Below are 24620 nucleotides of genomic sequence, written 5' to 3'. Positions count from 1 at the left end.
TTTGTTCAATAATAAATGTGAATTCTTCTTCCTGGAAAAAATAAGACATTCCCTGAAAATAAGACCTAGCGCATTTTTCAGAGCAAAAATTAATATAAGACACTGTCTTATTTTCGGGAAAACACGATAGTAAAATAATTTTAATATTAATAATAATAATTTAGTAACATAAATTTATTCATAGTAAAATGTACTCGGGGGCCGTAAAAATTATTTGGCGGGCCGTATACGGCCCGCGGGCCGCCAGTTGGACAGCCCTGACCTATAACATTGAGCTCCCTAATGGTTCCATATGGAAACGTCATATTGATCAACTGAGATCTCGATCATCCTCATCCCTCGAATCTCAAGGTGCTTCATTCGTTCCTCTTCAGCTGTGGTGGGAAGAAGAAAATAATCCTATAGTTGAAAATATTCCCCAGAAAGACAACATGAAAAATTCATCATCAGATACTGTCTTAACTTCAGACTCCTCTAGTACTCAAGAGTCAAGTCGTAGACATCGTAAAACTCCTAGATACTTACAAGACTATGTTTGTAACTTCTCCTTAGGAGGGGATGATGCTATGTATCGCAGCGCCACCTATGGCACTTCGAATGTATATATTTAGTAGCGCGCCTGCGCACTGCAGAGTTCTGCACCGTTATGTACTTCAATAAAGACGTGTTGATTTAGCTGTTCATGAGAATCTGTTTCAATCCTTTTCGTAATCTAATTCCGACGTTAATACATACCATTTATTACCTTAATTTAGATTACTTAGGGACTAGGGACTTGCGTAAGAGTAACTTAACTGTAACTGATTTAGAACCAGCACGCATGTTATCCTTCGCATTCTAAAATGACATTGCGCATGCGTCAGGAACTAATGTTCGAACAAACCTGATCTTTTCCTTTCCTCCCTTCTTTCTTTCTTCTTCGATGGTGTTTATATGGAGAGTTTAGCTCAATATAGGCTCTTTCTCCGAGTAGACTTATGTATGTGTATGATCGCTAGGCGACCGATTAGCCGGCTGTATCGAACAGCCATACGTACGCGCGGGAAATAAATGCCTTCCGGGAGGACTTTTATGGGGAACTGGCCTCCTATTCAGTCGTTATAGGCAAGGAGAAAACCCGGAAAACTCCAAGCAGCCAGCCTGTCCGACCGTGGCGCGAACCCACGACGAACCTCCCAGTCTTTAGGGTCTGGTCACCACTACGATGAGCGGCAACGGAGACCACTCGCCCACTGGTGGGGGCCACAAACCTGATCTGCCACGTGCGACTAAATATCCAGATGGCACAACGCGCTGATTCGTCGGCTGAATGACGTCAACCCACCGAAATAGGATATGCGGGTCGATTATATTTTGTGGTCGTCGGAACGAAGTCACGCAGAAATAGATTATTTTTTTAGTTGTAATATTGAGTGAGTATAAAGTGAAAATACAGTATAAAGTTTAGCTCGCACGTTTTCTTAAATTTATAGGAATAATTTAAAAATGGTTTACTTTTACAGTACTTAATAAATTACTAAGATTGATTATTTTTTTGAACGAATTTTAACTTCATACTTGATCTTTATGTACTGTACAATATCTCTGAACCAAATCATACACAATAGATAATTTTAACAGTGCGATTAGTGTTTTAAATTTAAATATACGTGCACAGATAATGAATAACAGAAAATTTATAATTTGTTACAGACATTATTTATAAAAAGTTCGAGAAAGGATGAAATTTATAATTAAGACGAGTCACATGCATTTAATATAGTTTATGAAACAATAAAATTAATGAATTTGTCACATGCATTTAATATAGTTAGATGAAACAATAAAATTAGCTAAGTTTTGTATACCTCTGAAAGAGAAATTTTCACAAATCTTGCTTAACAAATTATAAAGTTTAAATGTAAAAGTTATTGAACAATTTTGAATAAAGAATAGGCATATTCTGTATAGATTACTCTCATCAAAAATTTTTTTTAATGCTTTAGTTAGGATTGACAGTTCTTTCTATCAATAGATCTTTTGTGCTTTTGAATGTCAGTTCAAAACCTGTGTGTTAAAAAACAACACTTTTCAAATTTACAGAAATTTCATGTATCCGGTTCCATCTATGCCAGTTTTTCTCAACGGGGGCGATATCGCCCCCATGTGGGCGTTTTTCCATGTTCAGGGGGCGATTAGCAACAATTTATATTTTGGGGGGCGAAAAATAATTTTCTGGGTGATATAGTANTCAAACGAACTATTTTCAATTTGATCAATTTTCTGGAACGTTTACAATCGTTCTATAATCAAACAAATTCGAATTTAAAACGGTTCGAACATTTTTAAAATAAAATCGAAATAGAAAATCTTCGAAGTCAACCACTTTAAACCCCATATCTCCCGCACCCTTATAGCTATCGAGACGCAACCACCATAGTGCACGAATGGAGACTTGGGGCTACTACCACATACAAACACCATTCGTGTGCGATGTGTAGTTTTGGCAGAAAAGTGAAATATAGGGACACACACGTCTATTTATATATATAGATTATTCTTGAATAGTGTTACCGTCCCGTTACCCGTCCGGTTTTCACTCGGACAGTCCGGGAATTGACTCACTGTCCGCAGGTGAACCAGAGCCGTAACTAGGCAGGTTAACAGATGCACCCGCACAGGGCCCACTTGGAAGGGGGGCCCAAACTGCTGTTCACAAGAAATTATTAAATTTTAAATTTTTCCGCCTTTTCTACAGCGCGGTTTGGCAATTACATTTCGTCTTACTTAGACCCCAGATGTCTGCTCACCAGTGTTCCCAACTGTGGCGACTTTTAGAGGGACGTAGTGAGGTAGCGGAGACCTCAGACAAATCAACCAAAAGTAGCGATTTTTGAGATTTTTTAATTTATTTTTTGAGAAATTTAAATTTATGTTTATAGTTTTCAAATTTACAGATTTTTCTCTACTTTATAGAGCTCTCTGGCAACTATTATTATTATTACGATATACAAAACTGTATTTCTAGATTTTTCTAGTGTGCAAAGCTAGAAATCTGTAAAGGTAACATTTTGTAACAAAAATAAATCTGTCCGAGGATATTTTTAAAATTACTAAATTGAAAACGGTAACTCCCGAATAAAATCTTAGTCTCGAGATTGTAAAAGGCGTGCAGAAATTTCGACATCATTTTTTGCTTTATAGTGGTATACATATGTGGTGTATACCTGAACGACTGATTAAGCGGTAAGCGAACTATGTGGACGCGTAGGGCCCGAAGGGACTCCCGCAGTCTTTAAAATGCTAGTGAAAAAAGGGATCGCGAAAACGCAGAAGATAGAAATAGTCCAGAAAAACGCTTCGATATATATAGATACATGGAAGTAATAAATGATATAGCTTTATGGCCAACAATATTAACAGATGCTATTATTGATCATATTCTTAAAACAAACCAAAAAGTATAGAAAAGGGATTTCTTAATAAACGAAAAAAAAAAAAAAGTTAAGATAATGGAAATAGATAAAACGCCAGATGAAGGAAGTAACTTGACACCCGAAAAATTATTTAAAATACAAATTTACAGTGTTCTTGACACTATTGTGTCAAATAGATTGGCGTTATGAAAAAATGAAAACTATCTGTGACGATTTTTGCTTTCTCTGTGGCTGGTCTTTACAATACACGATTGTTGCTGATTTAAAAAAAATCGGCTACAGATCTCGCTATTAAATATAGCAAAGATTTAAAAAAGTACGAATTCACAAGTGAAATTGAAAGGTTTAATTTTGAAGTAATTACTCTTATACAAAATATAGAAACTGCATCTCCGTTTAATATTCTACAGGCTCTTCATGATTTTGGTTTAATTGAGTTTTATCCAAATATCAATATCGCTCTTCGAATATTTCTAACGTTTCCCGTTTCTATTGCTTCGTGCGAGAGAAGTTTTAGCAAGTTAAACTTAATAAAATTTAGTTAAGATCAACTATCGGACAAGAACGATTATCCAATATTTCTATTATTTCAATAGAATACAATATCGTTAAAAATATTAATTATGATGGTGCAGAGCCGTAACTAAGGTATGGCCAATGTGGCCCCCCGCCATAGGCACCGATTTAATAAAAGCGCCAACGAGAAGGTTTCGGAATAATATGTATTCGAAATTAATAACACAAACATTTTTATATTTATACAGGGTGTATGAGAATGTCGTTTTAAAAATTCGGGGATTGTAGAGGATAAAATTTTGAACGTTTTGATATAATGAACCTATAGTTGGAAATTTGAACTAAAGTGTCTACAGCGGTAGGAAGTGCTTGACAGCCCTTCACTTTGCTAGCTACCCTTCGTCCATTGACGTCATGTTATTGCTGCGGATGGAAGATTGTAAACACACAACTACAGTGGTCTAACTGAGCCTGTGTACAGGACGTTGTGTACTTAGTGCCTGTCGTTCTTCAGGTCACCCCTTGCATCCACTGGCGCTGTGCTGTAAACACACAGCNGACTATTCGACTCGATTATCGCACGTACGAAAATTGGCGCGCAAACCGCATTATGGCAAGGACCCCGCTCTCTATTGGCCCGCTGTCACTACGCTTCGCCAATCGCGTTAATTCTTGACAGTTGAAGCGGACCGACATGAGCGTCATGACAGCTATGTGATAAGTGATGATATCAAATGTGGATAACAATGAAATGTCCTACACGTGTAAATAACGGAGAAAGAAGAGAGAAGGACTGCGAAGTGATAATGTGAAAATAAATACGAAATTGAGTCGATAACATAATCGAACGAGTCGTTATTGGCGCGAAATTCGCGGTCGTCAATGCCAAACAATTGTTGTCATAGACTTCGGAAAGCTAAATGCTTGTAATGAAAGTCACTTAGCGTGCACGGGCGAAAACCTGGGGCCGTTCGGGCTATCAAGCTGTCTCGAATCTGTGAAATCATAACTGTGACTTATATCTACGTCCTGTCTGTCTCTTTTTCCCGTTATCACCAGGCTGAGTCACGTAATTGTAAAATGGGAACTCTACGACGGAAAAGTGACGAATCGAAGGTATCGTGAGCGCGTATTGTGATGTATGCACAGGCATACATGGATTAGAGCGATAGAGGAAAGAGAAAGGGAAGAGCAAAGACGAGCGCTTAAAAAGAATGATAGGCAGGGTCAGACCCTCAGATGTGCGAGGATTCTCCAACGATAGACGTGTACAGTACGTGTGCTGATCTTTGTAATTATAAATTGTGAATACATGTGACTAATATTATTTTCTTTTTTATTTTGTGCATGTTACAAGTTATAAATAAATATAAACAAACAACACTAACTCTAAAACATTAACTCTAAATACCAACATGATTAATTTACTGTCTTTTTGTTGTTTATAACTCCTGTTTTTAGGTATTCGGTATTCGGCCGAATAGTGATTAAATATTCGGTATTCGGCCGAATAGTGATTAAATATTCGGTATTCGGCCGAATAGTGAAAAATAGGCCGAATACCGAATAGTAACCGAATATTCGTTACATCACTAGTTTTCACAGTAAGCTATTTTTGTTTGTGTTGAGTAGAAAAATATAAACCGAAGTGATATTCAATGTCTATATTTAAGTTTCCACAGGATTTGATTTGAAAAGCAAACCAATGGATTAGAGAATTTGTAGAAAAAATAACTTATTATTTAAAATGTTTTAACAATTATGNGTTAAAAATATTAATTATGATGGTGTAATTAATGAATTTGCTGAAATGAAAGCCAGAAAAATTCAATTAAAATAAATCTTATTAAAAATCTATTTTAATGTACTTGTTTTATTATTTTCCCAAAACCAAATAAATTAAGGGGCCTAAATGCAAATTCTTGCACAGGGCACAGGAATGGCTAGTTACGCCTCTAGGGTGAACTATTAATTTTGCCCGAGAATTTCGTAGAAATTGTGAAATTATGATAAAACAAAGTTCTTGCAGATATTTTCACAAATTTACACTATTTTAACAGCGAAAGAACCCACACTCACTGAAACTCATCTGCAATTCTGCCATGTTAGTCTGTTTACGCCGACGTGTGGCGCGCGACCTGTCGACTTTTTTTTTTCTTTTTTGCATGCACGATCGTACCTTCTCCAATATCCAATAGAGCTAAGTCATCTGTACCTGTTCTGCTATGTATCGCAGCGCCACCTATGGCACTTCGAATGTATATATTTAGTAGCGCGCCTGCGCACTGCAGAGTTCTGCACCGTTATGTACTTCAANACAGAAATAACTTCTGTTTGATTTGTTATGTTCTCATTTAAAGAAAAAACTTCATGCTTTTGAATTCCTCCAGAATGCTCAATAGAAACAAATGGATGTTCTCATTTGAATTTATGATTAATACATTTTTGGGTCTGATGATGGAATGGAAAATTCCTAAAAAAACATTTAACCAAATAAAAAGCTTTGACTCCTATAATTTTCTTTCATTTATGTTCCTCCTGATATTGTATGGAGTTGACATATTCTGAAACTTACTGTTATTATTGTGGCATGCTGATGGCTGAGCAATCTACCTGGAAATTAATCTGGACAGGCTGAAAACTCCCAGTAATTTATTGTATAAATGTCTACAGGACATATTGTATTAATAGGACTTATTGTACTGGTGTCCGGAATCATCAAATTGAGGAAACTTATTCAGAAAAAACAATCAATCTTTATTGTTAACCTGTATATGTCCCAGTAGACATTTATACAATATATAATAAGGACACAAAGGCATATGAATTAACCCCAGTAATTTTTCAGGGGTGATCTGACCTAAATATGTCAGGCCCTGTCTTTCATCACTGGCTGCTTTAATGTGGGCCTGGCTGAACCCACAATGGATTTGATAAAATAGCCCACTTAATTAATAACCATAGGGGAATAAGAGTATTAAAAAAAAGAATTGGCATGCTTCTGTAGAATCTGAGATAACAGATAGCATAGATTTCCATTTTAGATTTGGAATCATCCATAAATGATGTCACACCCCAGGGGAGGGGAGTTTAAGAAATGCAACAATTTGTGACAAGAGAGGGGGAGGAATTTAGCACAACATAAGTCACTGCTTATTAAATATACAATTTAATAATTTGGACTGTGGGTAGATCATGTATGCATGTATTGCTATTGCACTTTTATTCTGCAACTCTCAGTATTGATATTGCAAAACTCCCTTAGTGGTGCCAATGACTATGGACTTTTGCATGGAAATAAAAACAATGATGATGTGCTTGATCAAATTTACTCATATACAAGTTGTACATAAAATATTTTATTATTAATTTTTGGACTCCCTACCATTTCCACAAGAAGGCAGAGGGTAAAGATTCTACATGACTCTGCCAAAGTCATTGAATATATTGATAAAGAATTTATTCACACAGTGGCATAGCTACATATTCAGCACCCTGGAGCAAGTTGAATCGGTGCGCCCCTTATTCCTCAGAAGAGAGGGGCCTAATTCTTGCACACAGTGAAAACGAGTAAGATCGCCTATAATCTAGTGATCTTAATCTTTGCTATCGTTACTTTTTGCCCGAGCAACATCGGACTCATCTGCTAGTATAAAACAAAATATAATTGTTTAAATACAGAGTACCTAATAATATTTACTACATATTATATAAACTGTATTGACAAAATGTAAGCAAGTTTAATTTTATAAGAAATACATAATACATTTAAAAAACTTCAAAATTGTTTGCTCGCTTTTTCGTTTGCAAATCAGTCAATCACTTTCTTCAGATCAAGTTGACAAGCTATTGTTTTTTCAATTAATATAGTAGGGACTGATCTAGATTTTTCGGGGCACAGCCCACCAGTGGCCAAGCGGTCTTCGTACCCTGAACACTGGGAGCTCAGATGAGCTGGCTACATGAAGTTTTCCGGGTTTTCTCCACATCTGTAACACCTAAATAGGGGCCAGTTTCCCTTAAAAAGACCTCCCGGAAGGCATCCCCCTAGGCAGATTGCCCAAGTGCTGCATTGCCATAACTTAACAAAACAAAATCATCATCATCATCATAGAGCTTATTGAAGTCCAATGGGAACCCATTTTTTGTTAATATAAATAATACTATAAATTATCATTATTATTAATATCTGAGTATATGATATAATAAAGTGGCTAGTATAAATTTTGAAAGAACCAAATGACTATATCTCAAGGATTACTGTAAAAATCATGATATTTTCTTATGCATTCTAATGGTGAAAATTAATATAACATCAATCTTAGAGATGCTATTCTGACCAAAATATTGTTATTAATAGGAGTCAAAGCTTTTTATTTGGTTAAATGTCTTTCAGGACTTCTGTTCCATCATTAGACCTAAAAAAGTTTGAATCATAAATTCAAATAAGAACATCCATTTGTTCTGTTGAGCATTCTGGAGAAATTCAAAGCATGAACAGTTTTTAAAATATTAGAAAACACAACTTGTTTTATTTAAAACATTTCACAATCAGTCAGTATAACAACATCAGTTTTACAAAATTGATGATGTTTACTTTGAAAAATGATTCTATTACACTGATATGTTTTAAATCAAACAGAAATAACTTCTGTTTGATTTGTTATGTTCTCATTTAAAGAAAAAACTTCATGCTTTTGAATTCCTCCAGAATGCTCAATAGAAACAAATGGATGTTCTCATTTGAATTTATGATTAATACATTTTTGGGTCTGATGATGGAATGGAAAATTCCTAAAAAAACATTTAACCAAATAAAAAGCTTTGACTCCTATAATTTTCTTTCATTTATGTTCCTCCTGATATTGTATGGAGTTGACATATTCTGAAACTTACTGTTATTATTGTGGCATGCTGATGGCTGAACAATCTACCTGGAAATTAATCTGGACAGGCTGAAAACTCCCAGTAATTTATTGTATAAATGTCTACAGGACATATCGTATTAATAGGACTTATTGTACTGGTGTCCGGAATCATCAAATTGAGGAAACTTATTCAGAAAAAACAATCAATCTTTATTGTTAACCTGTACAATAAGTCCTATTAATACAATATGTCCCAGTAGACATTTATACAATATATAATAAGGACACAAAGGCATATGAATTAACCCCAGTAATTTTTCAGGGGTGATCTGACCTAAATATGTCAGGCCCTGTCTTTCATCACTGGCTGCTTTAATGTGGGCCTGGCTGAACCCACAATAGATTTGATAAAATAGCCCACTTAATAACCATAGGGGAATAAGAGTATTAAAAAAAAGAATTGGCATGCTTCTGTAGAATCTGAGATAACAGATAGCATAGATTTCCATTTTAGATTTGGAATCATCCATAAATGATGTCACACCCCAGGGGAGGGGAGTTTAAGAAATGCAACAATTTGTGACAAGAGAGGGGGAGGAATTTAGCACAACATAAGTCACTGCTTATTAAATATACAATTTAATAATTTGGACTGTGGGTAGATCATGTATGCATGTATTGCTATTGCACTTTTATTCTGCAACTCTCAGTATTGATATTGCAAAACTCCCTTAGTGGTGCCAATGACTATGGACTTTTGCATGGAAATAAAAACAATGATGATGTGCTTGATCAAATTTACTCATATACAAGTTGTACATAAAATATTTTATTATTAATTTTTGGACTCCCTACCATTTCCACAAGAAGGCAGAGGGTAAAGATTCTACATGACTCTGCCAAAGTCATTGAATATATTGATAAAGAATTTATTCACACAGTGGCATAGCTACATATTCAGCACCCTGGAGCAAGTTGAATCGGTGCGCCCCTTATTCCTCAGAAGAGAGGGGCCTAATTCTTGCACACAGTGAAAACGAGTAAGATCGCCTATAATCTAGTAATCNACAAATGTATTCTGACAGTTTATGAGTTAATTATGCTTTCTATTTGCAAAATTCCTCAACCTTAACACAAAATAAGAAAAAAAGTGAATTTTTAAGAAATTTGCGGGATTTCCCGGGATAGGAAAAATTTCCCGGGTTAAAAAAACAACCGGGATCCCGTTTGAGAAACCCTAGTGGCTACTCTCGTTAGTCAAATGGGTCCGGTGGCTTACAAATTATTAAAGAACCTTTGTCTCCCAGATAAACCTTCTTCGAAGACATTTGCTGATTTAAAAAGTATAATGAGGTCTCATAGAAATAAATCAGTCAGTATTATTTCCGAGAGAGCGAACTTTACTCGCCGGGTACAAAAAGAAGGAGAATCGATTAACGATTTTATAGTTTGNTTCTGGAGAAATTCAAAGCATGAACAGTTTTTAAAATATTAGAAAACACAACTTGTTTTATTTAAAACATTTCACAATCAGTCAGTATAACAACATCAGTTTTACAAAATTGATGATGTTTACTTTGAAAAATGATTCTATTACACTGATATGTTTTAAATCAAACAGAAATAACTTCTGTTTGATTTGTTATGTTCTCATTTAAAGAAAAAACTTCATGCTTTTGAATTCCTCCAGAATGCTCAATAGAAACAAATGGATGTTCTCATTTGAATTTATGATTAATACATTTTTGGGTCTGATGATGGAATGGAAAATTCCTAAAAAAACATTTAACCAAATAAAAAGCTTTGACTCCTATAATTTTCTTTCATTTATGTTCCTCCTGATATTGTATGGAGTTGACATATTCTGAAACTTACTGTTATTATTGTGGCATGCTGATGGCTGAACAATCTACCTGGAAATTAATCTGGACAGGCTGAAAACTCCCAGTAATTTATTGTATAAATGTCTACAGGACATATCGTATTAATAGGACTTATTGTACTGGTGTCCGGAATCATCAAATTGAGGAAACTTATTCAGAAAAAACAATCAATCTTTATTGTTAACCTGTACAATAAGTCCTATTAATACAATATGTCCCAGTAGACATTTATACAATATATAATAAGGACACAAAGGCATATGAATTAACCCCAGTAATTTTTCAGGGGTGATCTGACCTAAATATGTCAGGCCCTGTCTTTCATCACTGGCTGCTTTAATGTGGGCCTGGCTGAACCCACAATGGATTTGATAAAATAGCCCACTTAATTAATAACCATAGGGGAATAAGAGTATTAAAAAAAAGAATTGGCATGCTTCTGTAGAATCTGAGATAACAGATAGCATAGATTTCCATTTTAGATTTGGAATCATCCATAAATGATGTCACACCCCAGGGGAGGGGAGTTTAAGAAATGCAACAATTTGTGACAAGAGAGGGGGAGGAATTTAGCACAACATAAGTCACTGCTTATTAAATATACAATTTAATAATTTGGACTGTGGGTAGATCATGTATGCATGTATTGCTATTGCACTTTTATTCTGCAACTCTCAGTATTGATATTGCAAAACTCCCTTAGTGGTGCCAATGACTATGGACTTTTGCATGGAAATAAAAACAATGATGATGTGCTTGATCAAATTTACTCATATACAAGTTGTACATAAAATATTTTATTATTAATTTTTGGACTCCCTACCATTTCCACAAGAAGGCAGAGGGTAAAGATTCTACATGACTCTGCCAAAGTCATTGAATATATTGATAAAGAATTTATTCACACAGTGGCATAGCTACATATTCAGCACCCTGGAGCAAGTTGAATCGGTGCGCCCCTTATTCCTCAGAAGAGAGGGGCCTAATTCTTGCACACAGTGAAAACGAGTAAGATCGCCTATAATCTAGTGATCTTAATCTTTGCTATCGTTACTTTTTGCCCGAGCAACATCGGACTCATCTGCTAGTATAAAACAAAATATAATTGTTTAAATACAGAGTACCTAATAATATTTACTACATATTATATAAACTGTATTGACAAAATGTAAGCAAGTTTAATTTTATAAGAAATACATAATACATTTAAAAAACTTCAAAATTGTTTGCTCGCTTTTTCGTTTGCAAATCAGTCAATCACTTTCTTCAGATCAAGTTGACAAGCTATTGTTTTTTCAATTAATATAGTAGGGACTGATCTAGATTTTTCGGGGCACAGCCCACCAGTGGCCAAGCGGTCTTCGTACCCTGAACACTGGGAGCTCAGATGAGCTGGCTACATGAAGTTTTCCGGGTTTTCTCCACATCTGTAACACCTAAATAGGGGCCAGTTTCCCTTAAAAAGACCTCCCGGAAGGCATCCCCCTAGGCAGATTGCCCAAGTGCTGCATTGCCATAACTTAACAAAACAAAATCATCATCATCATCATAGAGCTTATTGAAGTCCAATGGGAACCCATTTTTTGTTAATATAAATAATACTATAAATTATCATTATTATTAATATTAACTATTTTTTACTATACAATAAATGCTCATTGTTAATGAAAAAGTATTAAAAATTTATGATAATAATACAATTTTTGTGGGACCTTGACACATAGAACCCAGGGCTTAAGCTCTATTAGTTTGTAGATCCGTCCCTGGATATAGTAACCAGAGTTAAGACGGTGTTGTGACATGCTGCTTCTTAAATAAGTTTTGATTAATTTTAGTTTTGAAAAACTTCTTGTCATTGCCCGTAAAGTTAAAAAAATGAGGCATACTGCAATAATGTTGGAAAACTTATTTGAGGCTGTGGTGTAAAATGAAAGTAATTCAGCAACTTCACTTATAGAAGTAATTTCTTTTACCTGACTATAAAAACACATTTTAAATCGAAGCAGTTGAGGTCCAAAACTAGGCGAATATGCCGATTGTAACAATTCTGATTGTTTCAGAATATTTTTATCAGATGACGTGACAAGATATTCAGGCGAAAAGCACTTGAAAAGTGTACATAATTGTCAAATGGATTCAAATCTAATAGTTAATTGATTAATTATTACATCCAAAAATTTTTTTACAAATGTTTTTACAATTTTTTATTTGCCCTTTATAACTTGGAGCCCTCATGATTCGTGCGCCTGGAGCGGTTTGCTCCAACTGCTCCACGATAGCTACGCCTCTGTATTCACATGGAAAATCTCCCCGAAAGGGGAGAAACTGGAGTGGTGAGAGGTGGTACAGAAACTGAAGTACCACCTCTCACCACTCTTATATAGTTTCAATAAAAGAACACTTACTGTTGCATGAACTAGAACTAGTGCATGGGAGTGAAAAAATTTTGTAGTAAACTAATTGATATTTACACTGTAAATAAACTTCTGAAACTAAATTCCACTTCTGATTGTTGTACTTTTTTAAAATTTTCCCTTTAAAACTAATATGACATCATTTTAAAGAGGGAATTTGAAAAATGTGAAAAGGGAGAGGGAGGGTTAAAATTTGCCAAAAATAGCATGACATCATTTATGGACTACCTTTTGTGCCTTTTGTCTTATCCAAATGATAAATATAGTTATTACTGTACTAAATTGCACAAACTATAGATTGGGTTTTAATATTGATTAATCCATCAATACTTCATAAATTTAGTAAAACTAAACATAGTATATGTCTATTACTGATGTAAACAGCTGACACCTCTTCCAAGTAATAAAGGCCAAGCAGATGAGGATATCATCCAAAATATTTTATTAAAATCCTCCAAAAAGATATTTTAGATGATATCATTGTCTGCACAGTCTTTGTTATTTGGAAGAAGTGTTGGCTGTTTACATTGGGTATAGACAAATATGATATTTCTGTTTACTACATTTACAAAGTATTGATGAATTAATAAATAATTATGCTGGTTTAATGAGATTAATGTCTCTCAAAACTCTTATTCACAATAAAAAAAACTCAAATACATTTGTTCATTTCAAGTTAAGACTCATTTGTATCATATCTGTTATAAATTTTGCAAACAGATACTTTTTCCTCCACTATAAGCACTGTTTTACAATAAATTAAATTGATAATTATAAAATAAAATGTTCTTGGCATTGTGTAGTAATTTCATAGATTTCTCTTTTTCTACTAATGCTAATGTACTGAGGAAATAGGGCAGTGACAAATATATTTTCAGTATTGTTTATTTGTTGATATATTGTAAAATATAAAAAAATTTTCAGTTTATATTCTTTGCTTGAAACTAGCTCAGTAGACAACATTATCAAACCAAACTGCTAATAAACATTTATAAAATGACTTCTTAAAATGTTTTGGTTTTGTAAAATAGAGTTTTATTTAAAATATTTTAAGCTAGGCTGAATTTTACATACTATAATTTTTTAACATTAAGAAATGAATTAAAAATAAAATGCAAGTTGTATTTAAATAATTAAAAATTATTTCTTTTAAAAGTTAAACAAAAGTTAAGAATTAGGCCCTTTCACACAATCTGGTTGAAATTGTGACTATAGCTAGTTATGGCACTAAATACAGTATCCAACTGCATCTATTCACAAACAATATTTTCCATATTTTCAATTTGTTCCTTTATTATTTTTGCTTAGAGCAGTGGTTTGTGATTGACCAGAGAAAATGCACCATCTGTATATTTATTACATAAATGAAAAATAGTGAAATAGTTCACTGGGCACATCCAGTAAATGTAGAAAAAAGTTTATTGGGTGCAGGACAATTTAAAATTTTTAAATTACTTTTGTAGGTTATATCAATATTTGACAAATTATTGAGTCTTTTCTAATTCAATTATTAACAATTCTTGAATTACTGGAGTCAAAGTTGAAATTGGTAAAAATGCACCAACTCCAAATTTTAACAGACTATGGTTCTAAAAAAGTTTTATATTCATGTTGACAGTGATGAAATCCTTGTATGTTGTGTGCATTCAATTGAGATAAAAAATATATAATACATCTATTATTTATATCCTGTATTGATATATAAATAGAGGAGTCAGAGTCAAAACATTTGTGTACCTACTCCACAGCCTTAATATGTACAATATTTTACTTCATTCACATGGAACATGTGGTCTGTGAAGTCCTAATAACAATATTTTCTAACCTGATTACCAGTATTTAATGAACAAACTTGATGAACCTTTATTTCTGGTAACGTTTCAATTCAGGAACAAACATTTTCGGCCTCACCCAAGGTCTGCTTCAGGTTAAATTAAAATTAAAACGGGATTCCAAACTTAGAATGTCTTTCTTTGGAATGTTTTCAAATGTTAAGATTTTAAAATAAATTGGAACAAGGTTATATGAGCGTGCTATAGAACATCGGCGACATCTTGCTCTTTCCATATGTAGTGCCAGGCATATGATAGTGCATTGCCGTCTTTAGAGTTGATGCATCTCCATGATAGAGGAATCCCATTTTAATTTTAATTTAACCTGAAGCAGACGTCAGGTGAGGCCGAAAACATTTGTCCCTGAATTGAAACGTTACCAGAAATAAAGGTTCATCAAGTGTGAAGTCCTAATATGTGGCCTGATGATTTTGGAAACAATTTTATTTTCCTGTTTACTCCCTCATTGTGCAACCCTTATTAAGCTGATATTTGTGACAAAGAACATTCAAACTAAATGTGAAAACAAGAGAACAAACTATATATTACTAGTTTACACATTATCACACTATATTTTAGTACCTAGAAGACTGGAATTATGGCGCATATTAATACTCATCAGGCTTAAAGCCTGTAACTCTGCAAGAAAAATGCTTTGGTCCCTTAGAAGTCTATGAAATTCATTTGTAGCCTGCATCCAGGAAACGTTACTCATCACTGCTTTAATTTGCCAAAATTCTAAAATGAGAAATTTAATTCCACTGATTTACTGTTAAATTTTGAGATTCATATTCTTCTAAACGTTTATCCCATAAAACAGGTCTTTCTTGAACTAAATTTGTTAATAATTCAACATCAACTTCATGGTGTCCACAGAATATTTTCCAGGAGGTAAAGTTGCAGACAAATATTTATATCAATAAATTTTAATTATTTAATTTTTTGGGTTTTTTTTGCAAGTAGATTATAGAATACAGTATTGCATCAATACAACAAGACAGACAAAGTATCTCTTGGTTGAGGGTATAAGGTTGCATATTTCAATTACTTTTATGATTATAATTTGTGAAAATTCTTACTCAATTCCAGGGGCAAGTGACTTGTTTTCCCCCTTTGTAGACATCCAAGATCAACTTCATAATCTCCATTTTAATCAAAAGAAAATTTAAGTTTAATGTATCTCATTGGAAGTCTTAATGTGCATAGGTACGGCAAAAAAATCATGGAGTGTGGAAGAGAGTATGGACACACACAGTAATCTTGACTATAGGCAAAAACTATGGGGACTCTGGTGACATAAAACTTGTCATGTATGGAATTTTGCTGTGGCCATATCATATAAGAGGCTCTACGGAAATCATCAGTCAATAGCAATTTATGGTGTCTTGGCTAGTCACAGCCATGGTTTTAAACTGGATCATGTGAAAAGGGCCTTAAAATAACAATAATTTTATGGCATAGTGAAAGAAAATAAATTTATTCCTATATTGCAATAGCTAATTTTTGTTCCATAGTAAATAAAAAAAATACAACTTAAAATGACTTTCAATAAATTCTTCAGTTTGAACTGGACTATAGAAACAACAAACAAAAAGCAAACATGAACATCAAAGTCAGTACAACAGTCACAAAATGCAAATGTTTTCAGTCTATCACAAAGACCTTTGTCAGAAACAGAAGAAATTCTAAGATGGAATGTTCAAAGTATGGCCAAATTTGAAATTTCAAAATAATTGCATGCAAGATGTGGGCACAATGATTGGTTGAGTGCTGAATTACAGAGAGCTTGCTATGTATTGAAAACTGATTTCATCTCCCTTGATGTTTACCTCTTCTATCTGATCTGCTTTAGAAATCTCCAGAGCTTTCAGTTTCCTTTGCCATATAGGGCCATTCTTAACAAAGTCACCTGTAACATAGCAACCACATTATAATTCCAGGATAAAGCAACTGCTGGACTGACTTTGAGGTTTGTATTTGTATTTGCTTTCTGTTATGATATGAAATATCCATTATTACTAAATGTATCATTTTAAATATACCAGAAATTATAAATTTAAGTACATATTTTAACTTTACATGTAAGTAATACCTGAAGACAGGTCAAGTTACTTTTGTAACTTCTAGGATGTTTAAAGTTACAGTTTTAGTTACAATGGATATTACTAGTCATTTTAACTTATTTTTTGTTTATTATAGAACAAAAAGATGCCATTACAATAGTTAAGAAATTTACTTTCTTCAGATTGGAATTAGAACAGATATCAAAAATAAAAAAATGTAAAAGTGAATAGCATACAAAGGAATAGAAATGGTGACTATAGGTTAACATAATATAGCTTATGCAAAAAATAGTTAGCTTATAGCAAATAATGCTTAGAACAACAAAATGAATATTGCAATATAAAACATCAATTTAATGCTTAAGATATGTTAAATAAAATAAATTCAATGTGTATTCTAAGAATATAAAATAATTATGAAAATCAAAATTCTGCTGAAAAGTTTTTATTATTAAGTTAATGTTTTAACACTTAATGATTAAATATATACTGGTAAATTACAATTTAACTTTCCTGTACATCAACAAGAAAACAAATTTTTTCTTTTGCTTGTTGTAGATTGAATAACAATTTTATACTTAACATTGAAAATACAATATAATTGTTTATTTTTTTTCATATAATTTTATTTTTCTTAAAATTGATTATTTCTGTACACAATCACAAATAGAATCTTCTTGCATTTGCCTTCTCTAACTAAAATTGGTAATGGAAGGAAAAATAGATTTGCTAATCTGCTCTCTTTATACATGTCTATGATTATCTATTTACTATTATGTATGCTTTAAATAATTTAGTAAAAATTATTATCAGCAGACATGTTTTGATGTTTTCAAAATTTAGAACACATTATGGAAGTTTTCTGACTGTTTGCTGTACTTTATTATAAATAATTATGCATAAACCAATATCTTATTATTGTTAATATTTTTTATATATGTATTTGCAATAAGGGCACAAAGATAAACACTCACCATGTAATCTTGCAACAGATTTGGCTTTATTACACTAAAAAAAAAATTTCAATTTAACACTACCTGGCACTGGAAACAAGAATATCCAACAATATTTATAAGTAATCTTTATACAGTTACTGAAATTTAGCAATGGATGCACAAAATCATCTCATTGATCCACAAATAATTTAGTGATCAGAGACCACCACATTTTAACTGATCATGCAAACAAAAAAAAACCAAAATAATATGCACAGAGGGTTTTCTTTTTCAATGTATAATACAGGAATTTCTCATTTGATGACAAATTACTAATCTACTTTTCAATTCATGATCATCAGAATGGGGTAAATATGTTTCTCTAAGTAATTTTTAAATGGTCATGTATATAATCGACACTTTTTTAAGTGACAATTGCAGGTAGGAGGATTGAATGTTGTTACTTGTGCAGACTTACAAAGAAGGCCCATAAAGGAAATAAGAGTCATATGACAATTACTTACCCCACACATTTCTATTGCCAATATCTAAACAATTTTACTTTTAAACAAAAATCTTCCTTTATAATGCAACTGCATACTGAATAAATTAGATAAGGACAGCAAATGGACCATCTGAGATATAAGTCAATACTAAAACTGACTAAGCTCTATGATTATGTTTGATATATTCAATTTCTGTTAATTATTTTTCAATTAATTTATAAATCTTATAAATGATTTAGGAAGAAAATAAAGGAGGCATTAATTTTATAAATATGAATCATACTTTTGTACCACTGAGGGAAGTAATTGAATTGGCACTATTTAAAAATGTTAATTATCACAAATATTCACTGTTTTGAACAAGGTTTTTCAATAATAATACAGTATAGTATTTTGTAAATACTAGTGAAAATACAATATACAGTATTATGCAAATACAGACAAACAAACAAATACATTTTTTTTCCTGATATATTTCCATCTAAACTGATATTTCCTGAAATACAGGCACAATGTAAGAAGCTGCACATTTACTAAATGTGAGATGGTTTCCTGCACTATTAATTTACAGTTACAATTACTCTGTAAACTGATTTTTACATAACTGTCTTTGATAACAGAGCTTTTCAAGATGAATCTTCACAGATTTATTTCGCTGATGTGATTTGATAGTCAGTCAATTGGTAAATTTGCTTATTCAACACTAAATCCTGCATTTCAGAAATTTTAACATAATCCAATTTTGAATGTTTATTGTAATCTTAAACTACCATATAAATCTTTTGACAATAGATTATATTTGATCACATGACTGTGCACAGTGGAATATGTACCAGTAACTTGGATTGAATTTTGAGACAAATTTCTTTATTTATATATACCCTATTCATTTTCTGTACATAGATTGGTCAGAAAAAAAACCATTTTCTGCTGAACACACAATTATACCAATTTTCCTTGTACAAGGCAATGAGGGAAGATATAATGTGAGGAAATATGCTGATTAGTGAAGGACTGTGCAAGAAGAGACATGGCAATCCTGACTGGTGTCTAGGCAGAACAACAAACTTTTTGACTTGTCAACAAAGTAGATAATATATAAACAAAAACCATGGAATGTATATCCATATAAATACAGTATTCTTACAAAGATAGACTGGCTCCTAATTTCAATATTACAGTACACATATGTGGTAGGATTCTATTCTTCTGAAATAATCACATTCTGTGAGGTGTGATGAACAGAGATGGAGGAGCCAATCATAACTCCATTTTGCCTGCTCATCTTAATTTTTCAGTATTTGTCTTTAATTTTTTAAACAACTCTAGAGCTGTTCATTGTCAGTTGAATGGTGCAGTCTGCCCAATCATAGGTCTTAATAGCAGAGAGTAAAGGAACACTGGCACCAACACTGATCTATTTAAATAGAGCCTCATAGCCCCACTTTCTTCTTTTTCTTCTGGCCGATTTGGAAAAATTAATTTAAAATTGATACCATTTTCTATCTTTATATTTAACCATCAACTGATGAGCAGTATTAGAGTAACTTTCTGCTTCAGTCATTAATCTTCCTGTGCGTTCTTCAAGTTGAGTCAAAGCTTCCCCTCTTTCTGTCAAACCCTAAAAAATAATAATTCAAGAACAATTCAATATTTCATATTTATTTTAAATTTTAATTATTCATTACGCAATCAAATCATATAAGAATTACAATAAAAGAACTAAAATTTATAATTCTGCTTCAAACTAAAATTATTTTAAAACTGATAAACAAGAAACAGTTTTAAGTTTCATAAAAACTAAGCAATTAGATTTGTTTGTTTAAATGTTTATAATTAGTATTTCTTACCCTGGATGATATATATATATATATATAATTAATTATTAGATTAAATTACTACATATATAAGGGCTGCTCAGTTTTAGTAATGATCAATAATCCTACTGGATTTGTATGCACATACATGTTTGCCCTTAAATGCTATAATGTTGAAACCTCAATATATAAACATAATTTAGGTCCAAGTGGATCAAATTAAAGTTGTCCAATAATGCATATTTTGCAGATTTGATTATCTTTGGGATTAAATAAGTGCTTTATAAAATTTATGGTTTGTTTGCATGATTACAAGTATTATTTCAAACAATCAAATGACCATTTTTGCTATTTGTGCAGTGAATCTTTTTTGTGTATGTACAATTTGTGTGACAAACATCACTCTGCCATCCAAAAATAAATGTGTGTATGAAATTTAAATATTTTAAATTTGAAAGTGTAAAATAACTCATTCTTTTAAAGTCCCACAAATGAAACTTTTTTGCATTGCCATGGAAATCTCTCATTTTCAAAATCCTTTAAATTAATTAGATTAAAATTATAAAATTAAGAAACATTTACAATAATTTTAAATTTAAATCTTTCAAAAAATTGTGTAAATATAATGTTTAATTAAATATAAGGAAGATATTTTGTTATAAGTAAAGTAGTCAAACTTCTGCATATGGAGCAACCATAGAAAAGATTCTGTTTTATGAAATTCAGTTTTACTAACTATGATAATTAAGAAATGATTTCATTGTCCAACAAAGGCAAACATCCAGAAAAACAACACATGCAAAGTAAAAGATAAAAAAAAGGAATTTAAATTTGCATAATAATAAAGTATAGGTACAAAGGAATTTCCAGCTCAAGGGGTTTTGATTTACAATCACCCAAAATCTGGTGGCTGGTAGAACAATTAAAAGTTATCACAACTAGAACAAAAAGAACCCAGAATTAATAATTACACAAATTTTTCTTAACACCAATTCTTAATACTAATTTATAACTATAAGGAAATAGAAAATAGAGGATGAGAAGTAGCAAAAATGGTGGATAGGATAGGAAAGAATACCCAGGTAGTGTAAATGCTGTTTGGTTACTGTGAGGGCCACATGGGAACTTCTTAAACACAAAATACTTAGATTTAGTATGTCTCTCTTTAATCTGAATTAGTAAAATTAAAATAATTAAAAAATTAAAATTACAAATAAATACAGTCGACCCCCCCTATAACGCAGGCTCATATAATGCAGATTTGTATATCGCAGCGAAAAAATTGCAACCATATTCGTATAAAGACGCTAAAAGAGACTCGTAAAATGTGGTAAAACGTCATTGTCAACTCGTGTTGTGACAGGATTGGTAGAATCTGGACCAATAGTGGACGAGCAGCCAAACTACTTACACGCTACGGAGAGTTCGAGTAAGTTGAGTTTACTATCGTCTGTACAGTATATAAATTAGGTACTGTAAGTCTAATACAGTACTGTAATTTTATACATTTCTTGTGAAAAAAACATTTCTTATTCAATGGCCATAAAAATTATTTCTATTAATTAATTAATTTTAATGATGTCTCCAAAGTTCAACGAATTCTTCGCAGAAAAATAACTTATCAGAAAACGCGCCCGCCATTTGGTGCGCTGCTCCGCGATGAAAACAAGCTTAAGCAATGGCGTTGTCAAACAGTGCACACTCGGTAAGTAATCCTACAAGTTTTTGTTTATAGCATAGTTTATACTTATTCCCAAAAAATTATACGTGTTTTGGAAATGTTGAATCAAATTAGTCTAGAATTGATTAATNTCTCCGTAGTTGGCGCTACGGACGGCGGGAAAGTAGTTCGGCTGCCCGATGACGTTTGAGGTAATTATAGGGAATTTTTACTGTTTTTTATGGATATTGGTCACAATTTTTTCGTAGTTTTATAGGAATCGTAATTATAGGGACCGTAATTATAGGAGGGTCGACTGTATATTCTATTTTTGTTAAGTTTGATTTTGTATTCTACCTGAGTATGGTCTTTAAAAATAACCAAAAATGTTTGTAATTAAATTGGTTTTTGCTGTCTTTGAAGGTTTCGTGAATTTCTGAATGCATTTATAGATGCATACATTGCAATTTTAAATGCACATAAATTCAGCCTTTAATGATCAATAATATAATAAAAATACTTACAATGCTCAAATTTACTCAAATACTTAAAATGCTAAAATTTCTTTATTGAAAATTATTGTAAATTGGTGACTAAGTACTTACCTGCCGTGCTTTGGCTAATTCTGAAGCCAAAGTTGAAGTTTGAGATCTCATGTGCTCAACATTGACATTTCCACGAATATGGACAGCAACGCTTTTAGAAGCTTTACCACTAGCTTCACCAACTGTTAAATAGATATTTTTGTCATTTTTTTTTTCTATTTGAAAATAAAAATAAATCAGGTTTATTCAAAATTTCTGTTGTAAGTAAATAAGTACGATTAATTGTTATAATTTATAATTTGAAACAAATAATCTATTACTTATAAATTGCTAATGATAGAATCCCTTTACAATAGATCCCTTAATGTATTACAATTGTTTTAAATAATTCAATTAATTTCATTTCTAATACTAAAATCACTTTAACCTTACAATTGTTGTTGTTTTCTGTATTTTATTAGTCTACTCTCATTAATACAAACAACTAGGTAACAGTAATTAGTTTGTTTTATCAAAAATTCATATTGATGATTTTCAGAGTCAAGATCATATAATTTATAAAGTCAAGAAGTAATGGGTAATCAAAATCTTTAAATTATAATAGTTTGAATTCATTTACTAAATAAAGTTAAATAAAATTAAACTTACTCAACCAAATGATCATTGTAATTAATCATGCTATAAATCTGCTATTATTAATGATTAGATATTAAGTAATTTGGTATTAGAGATAGACATTAGGCACCATCTCTTATCTAAATTAATAATTGTAATTTTTAATAATTTGTTAAATAATTTAGAACAGTCTGATGAAAAAACTAGCCTGGAGTGGGATTTGAAACCACAACCTCTGCTTACTATTGCCACCCGGACCTCCAAGCAATTGTCCAAATCAATTGGGGACTGGGGTTGTTCGGAAAATCAATTTTTCGGATAACTGATTATGTACAAAAAAATATATTAACCTATCCCATGTTGAAATTCATTCAAATCCTGGCACATCCTTAAATACCCTCTCATGGTTGCACCAGTACTGCCAGCTAAAACATACACACCAACAAAAATAATATTGGAGTAGCTCAAGACATAGCCAAAGATTGCAGCGCCACAGTACTAGCAGAAATTTAAATTTGCTGACTGGAAAGCTTTCATCAGAAATATATGAGTGTATTAAACAAAACAAAACTAAAGAAATTCCATGATTTTTTCTGTTGAAAATTGTTTGAAAAAGAAAATGATTTTGGTGTCAAAATCGTAAAAAAGTAGCCAAACCTCGCATCACTGTGTGCTCTCTCTGATATGCAAACTAACACATGTTTGAATGAGACTACATCCATTTAAACAGGTGGACATCCTTAAACTTTAACCCCTGTTTTCTGAGTACAGTAGAATAGTCCATTAAAACTTGATGTTTGAATTGCTGTACAATCAGAGCTCAAACTCATTTTTGCTTACTAGGAAAAGAAAATCTATTTAAAATAGAACATTTATTATAGTACCACTTTGCTTTTTACACTTTTGATATGAACAAAAAAATCTTTATTGGAAATAGGGTTATTTCTTCGAGGATTGTGAAGGTTACAGTTTAGTTTAATGAATTCAAGTAAAATTTTTGTTTGCTTTATTGCATGAAAATTAACATTGTGACAATAGTGTTTTTCCAGGGAAATGACAAAATTTGTTTTATCAGTGTTTGTTTTAGGGCAAGTCAATTGTATTACACTTCCTGCCTAAATACAAAAATTTACATAAAATTTATGTAACAAATATCCAAATTTTAAACAGAAAAGTCATATTGTAAAAATATTCACATTAAATTGTGAAGTTTAACAGAACTACAATAATGTTCAATAAGACAAGAATCACCAAAAAATTTATTAATGCTAACTGAGATGAGAGACAAATATCTGGGTTACAGTATTAAGACTAGACAAAAATAACACAGTATACTATAAATTAATACAATTTTACAGATAACAATAATCAATTAAGAGATTAATTCTCATATATAATCATCGCTAAACCCGATGTAATATAGATAATCACCAAACATATGCCGTAAATCCATCGGGCTAGTTTTAAGGCTAATTACTAAATAAATTACGTAATTAATTTGGCACTAGAGGTAAGCGTTAGGCGCCATCTCTTATTAATATTAATAATTA

General features: G+C 32.2%; 1 protein-coding gene across 1 annotated transcript; it reads right to left on the bottom strand.

The window, feature by feature from the left end:
- Window positions 1-19729: 19729 nt before the first annotated feature.
- On the bottom strand, window positions 19730-22662 carry LOC111637965 (syntaxin-binding protein 5-like; the record flags this gene model as incomplete). The annotated part of the gene is made up of 2 exons (XM_023383576.1): window positions 19730-20054; window positions 22516-22662. Coding segments are annotated over 2 exons (285 nt in total), but the record flags the coding sequence as incomplete, so codon positions are not given.
- Between the last annotated feature and the right edge of the window lie 1958 nt (window positions 22663-24620).

This window comes from Centruroides sculpturatus, unplaced genomic scaffold (assembly GCF_000671375.1).
Source record: "Centruroides sculpturatus isolate CEXI.00-Female unplaced genomic scaffold, Cexi_2.0 scaffold1170, whole genome shotgun sequence".
NCBI lineage: Eukaryota > Metazoa > Arthropoda > Arachnida > Scorpiones > Buthidae > Centruroides > Centruroides sculpturatus.
Note: the sequence above shows the minus strand (reverse complement) of the source record. Positions and strands in the feature narration are given on the sequence as shown.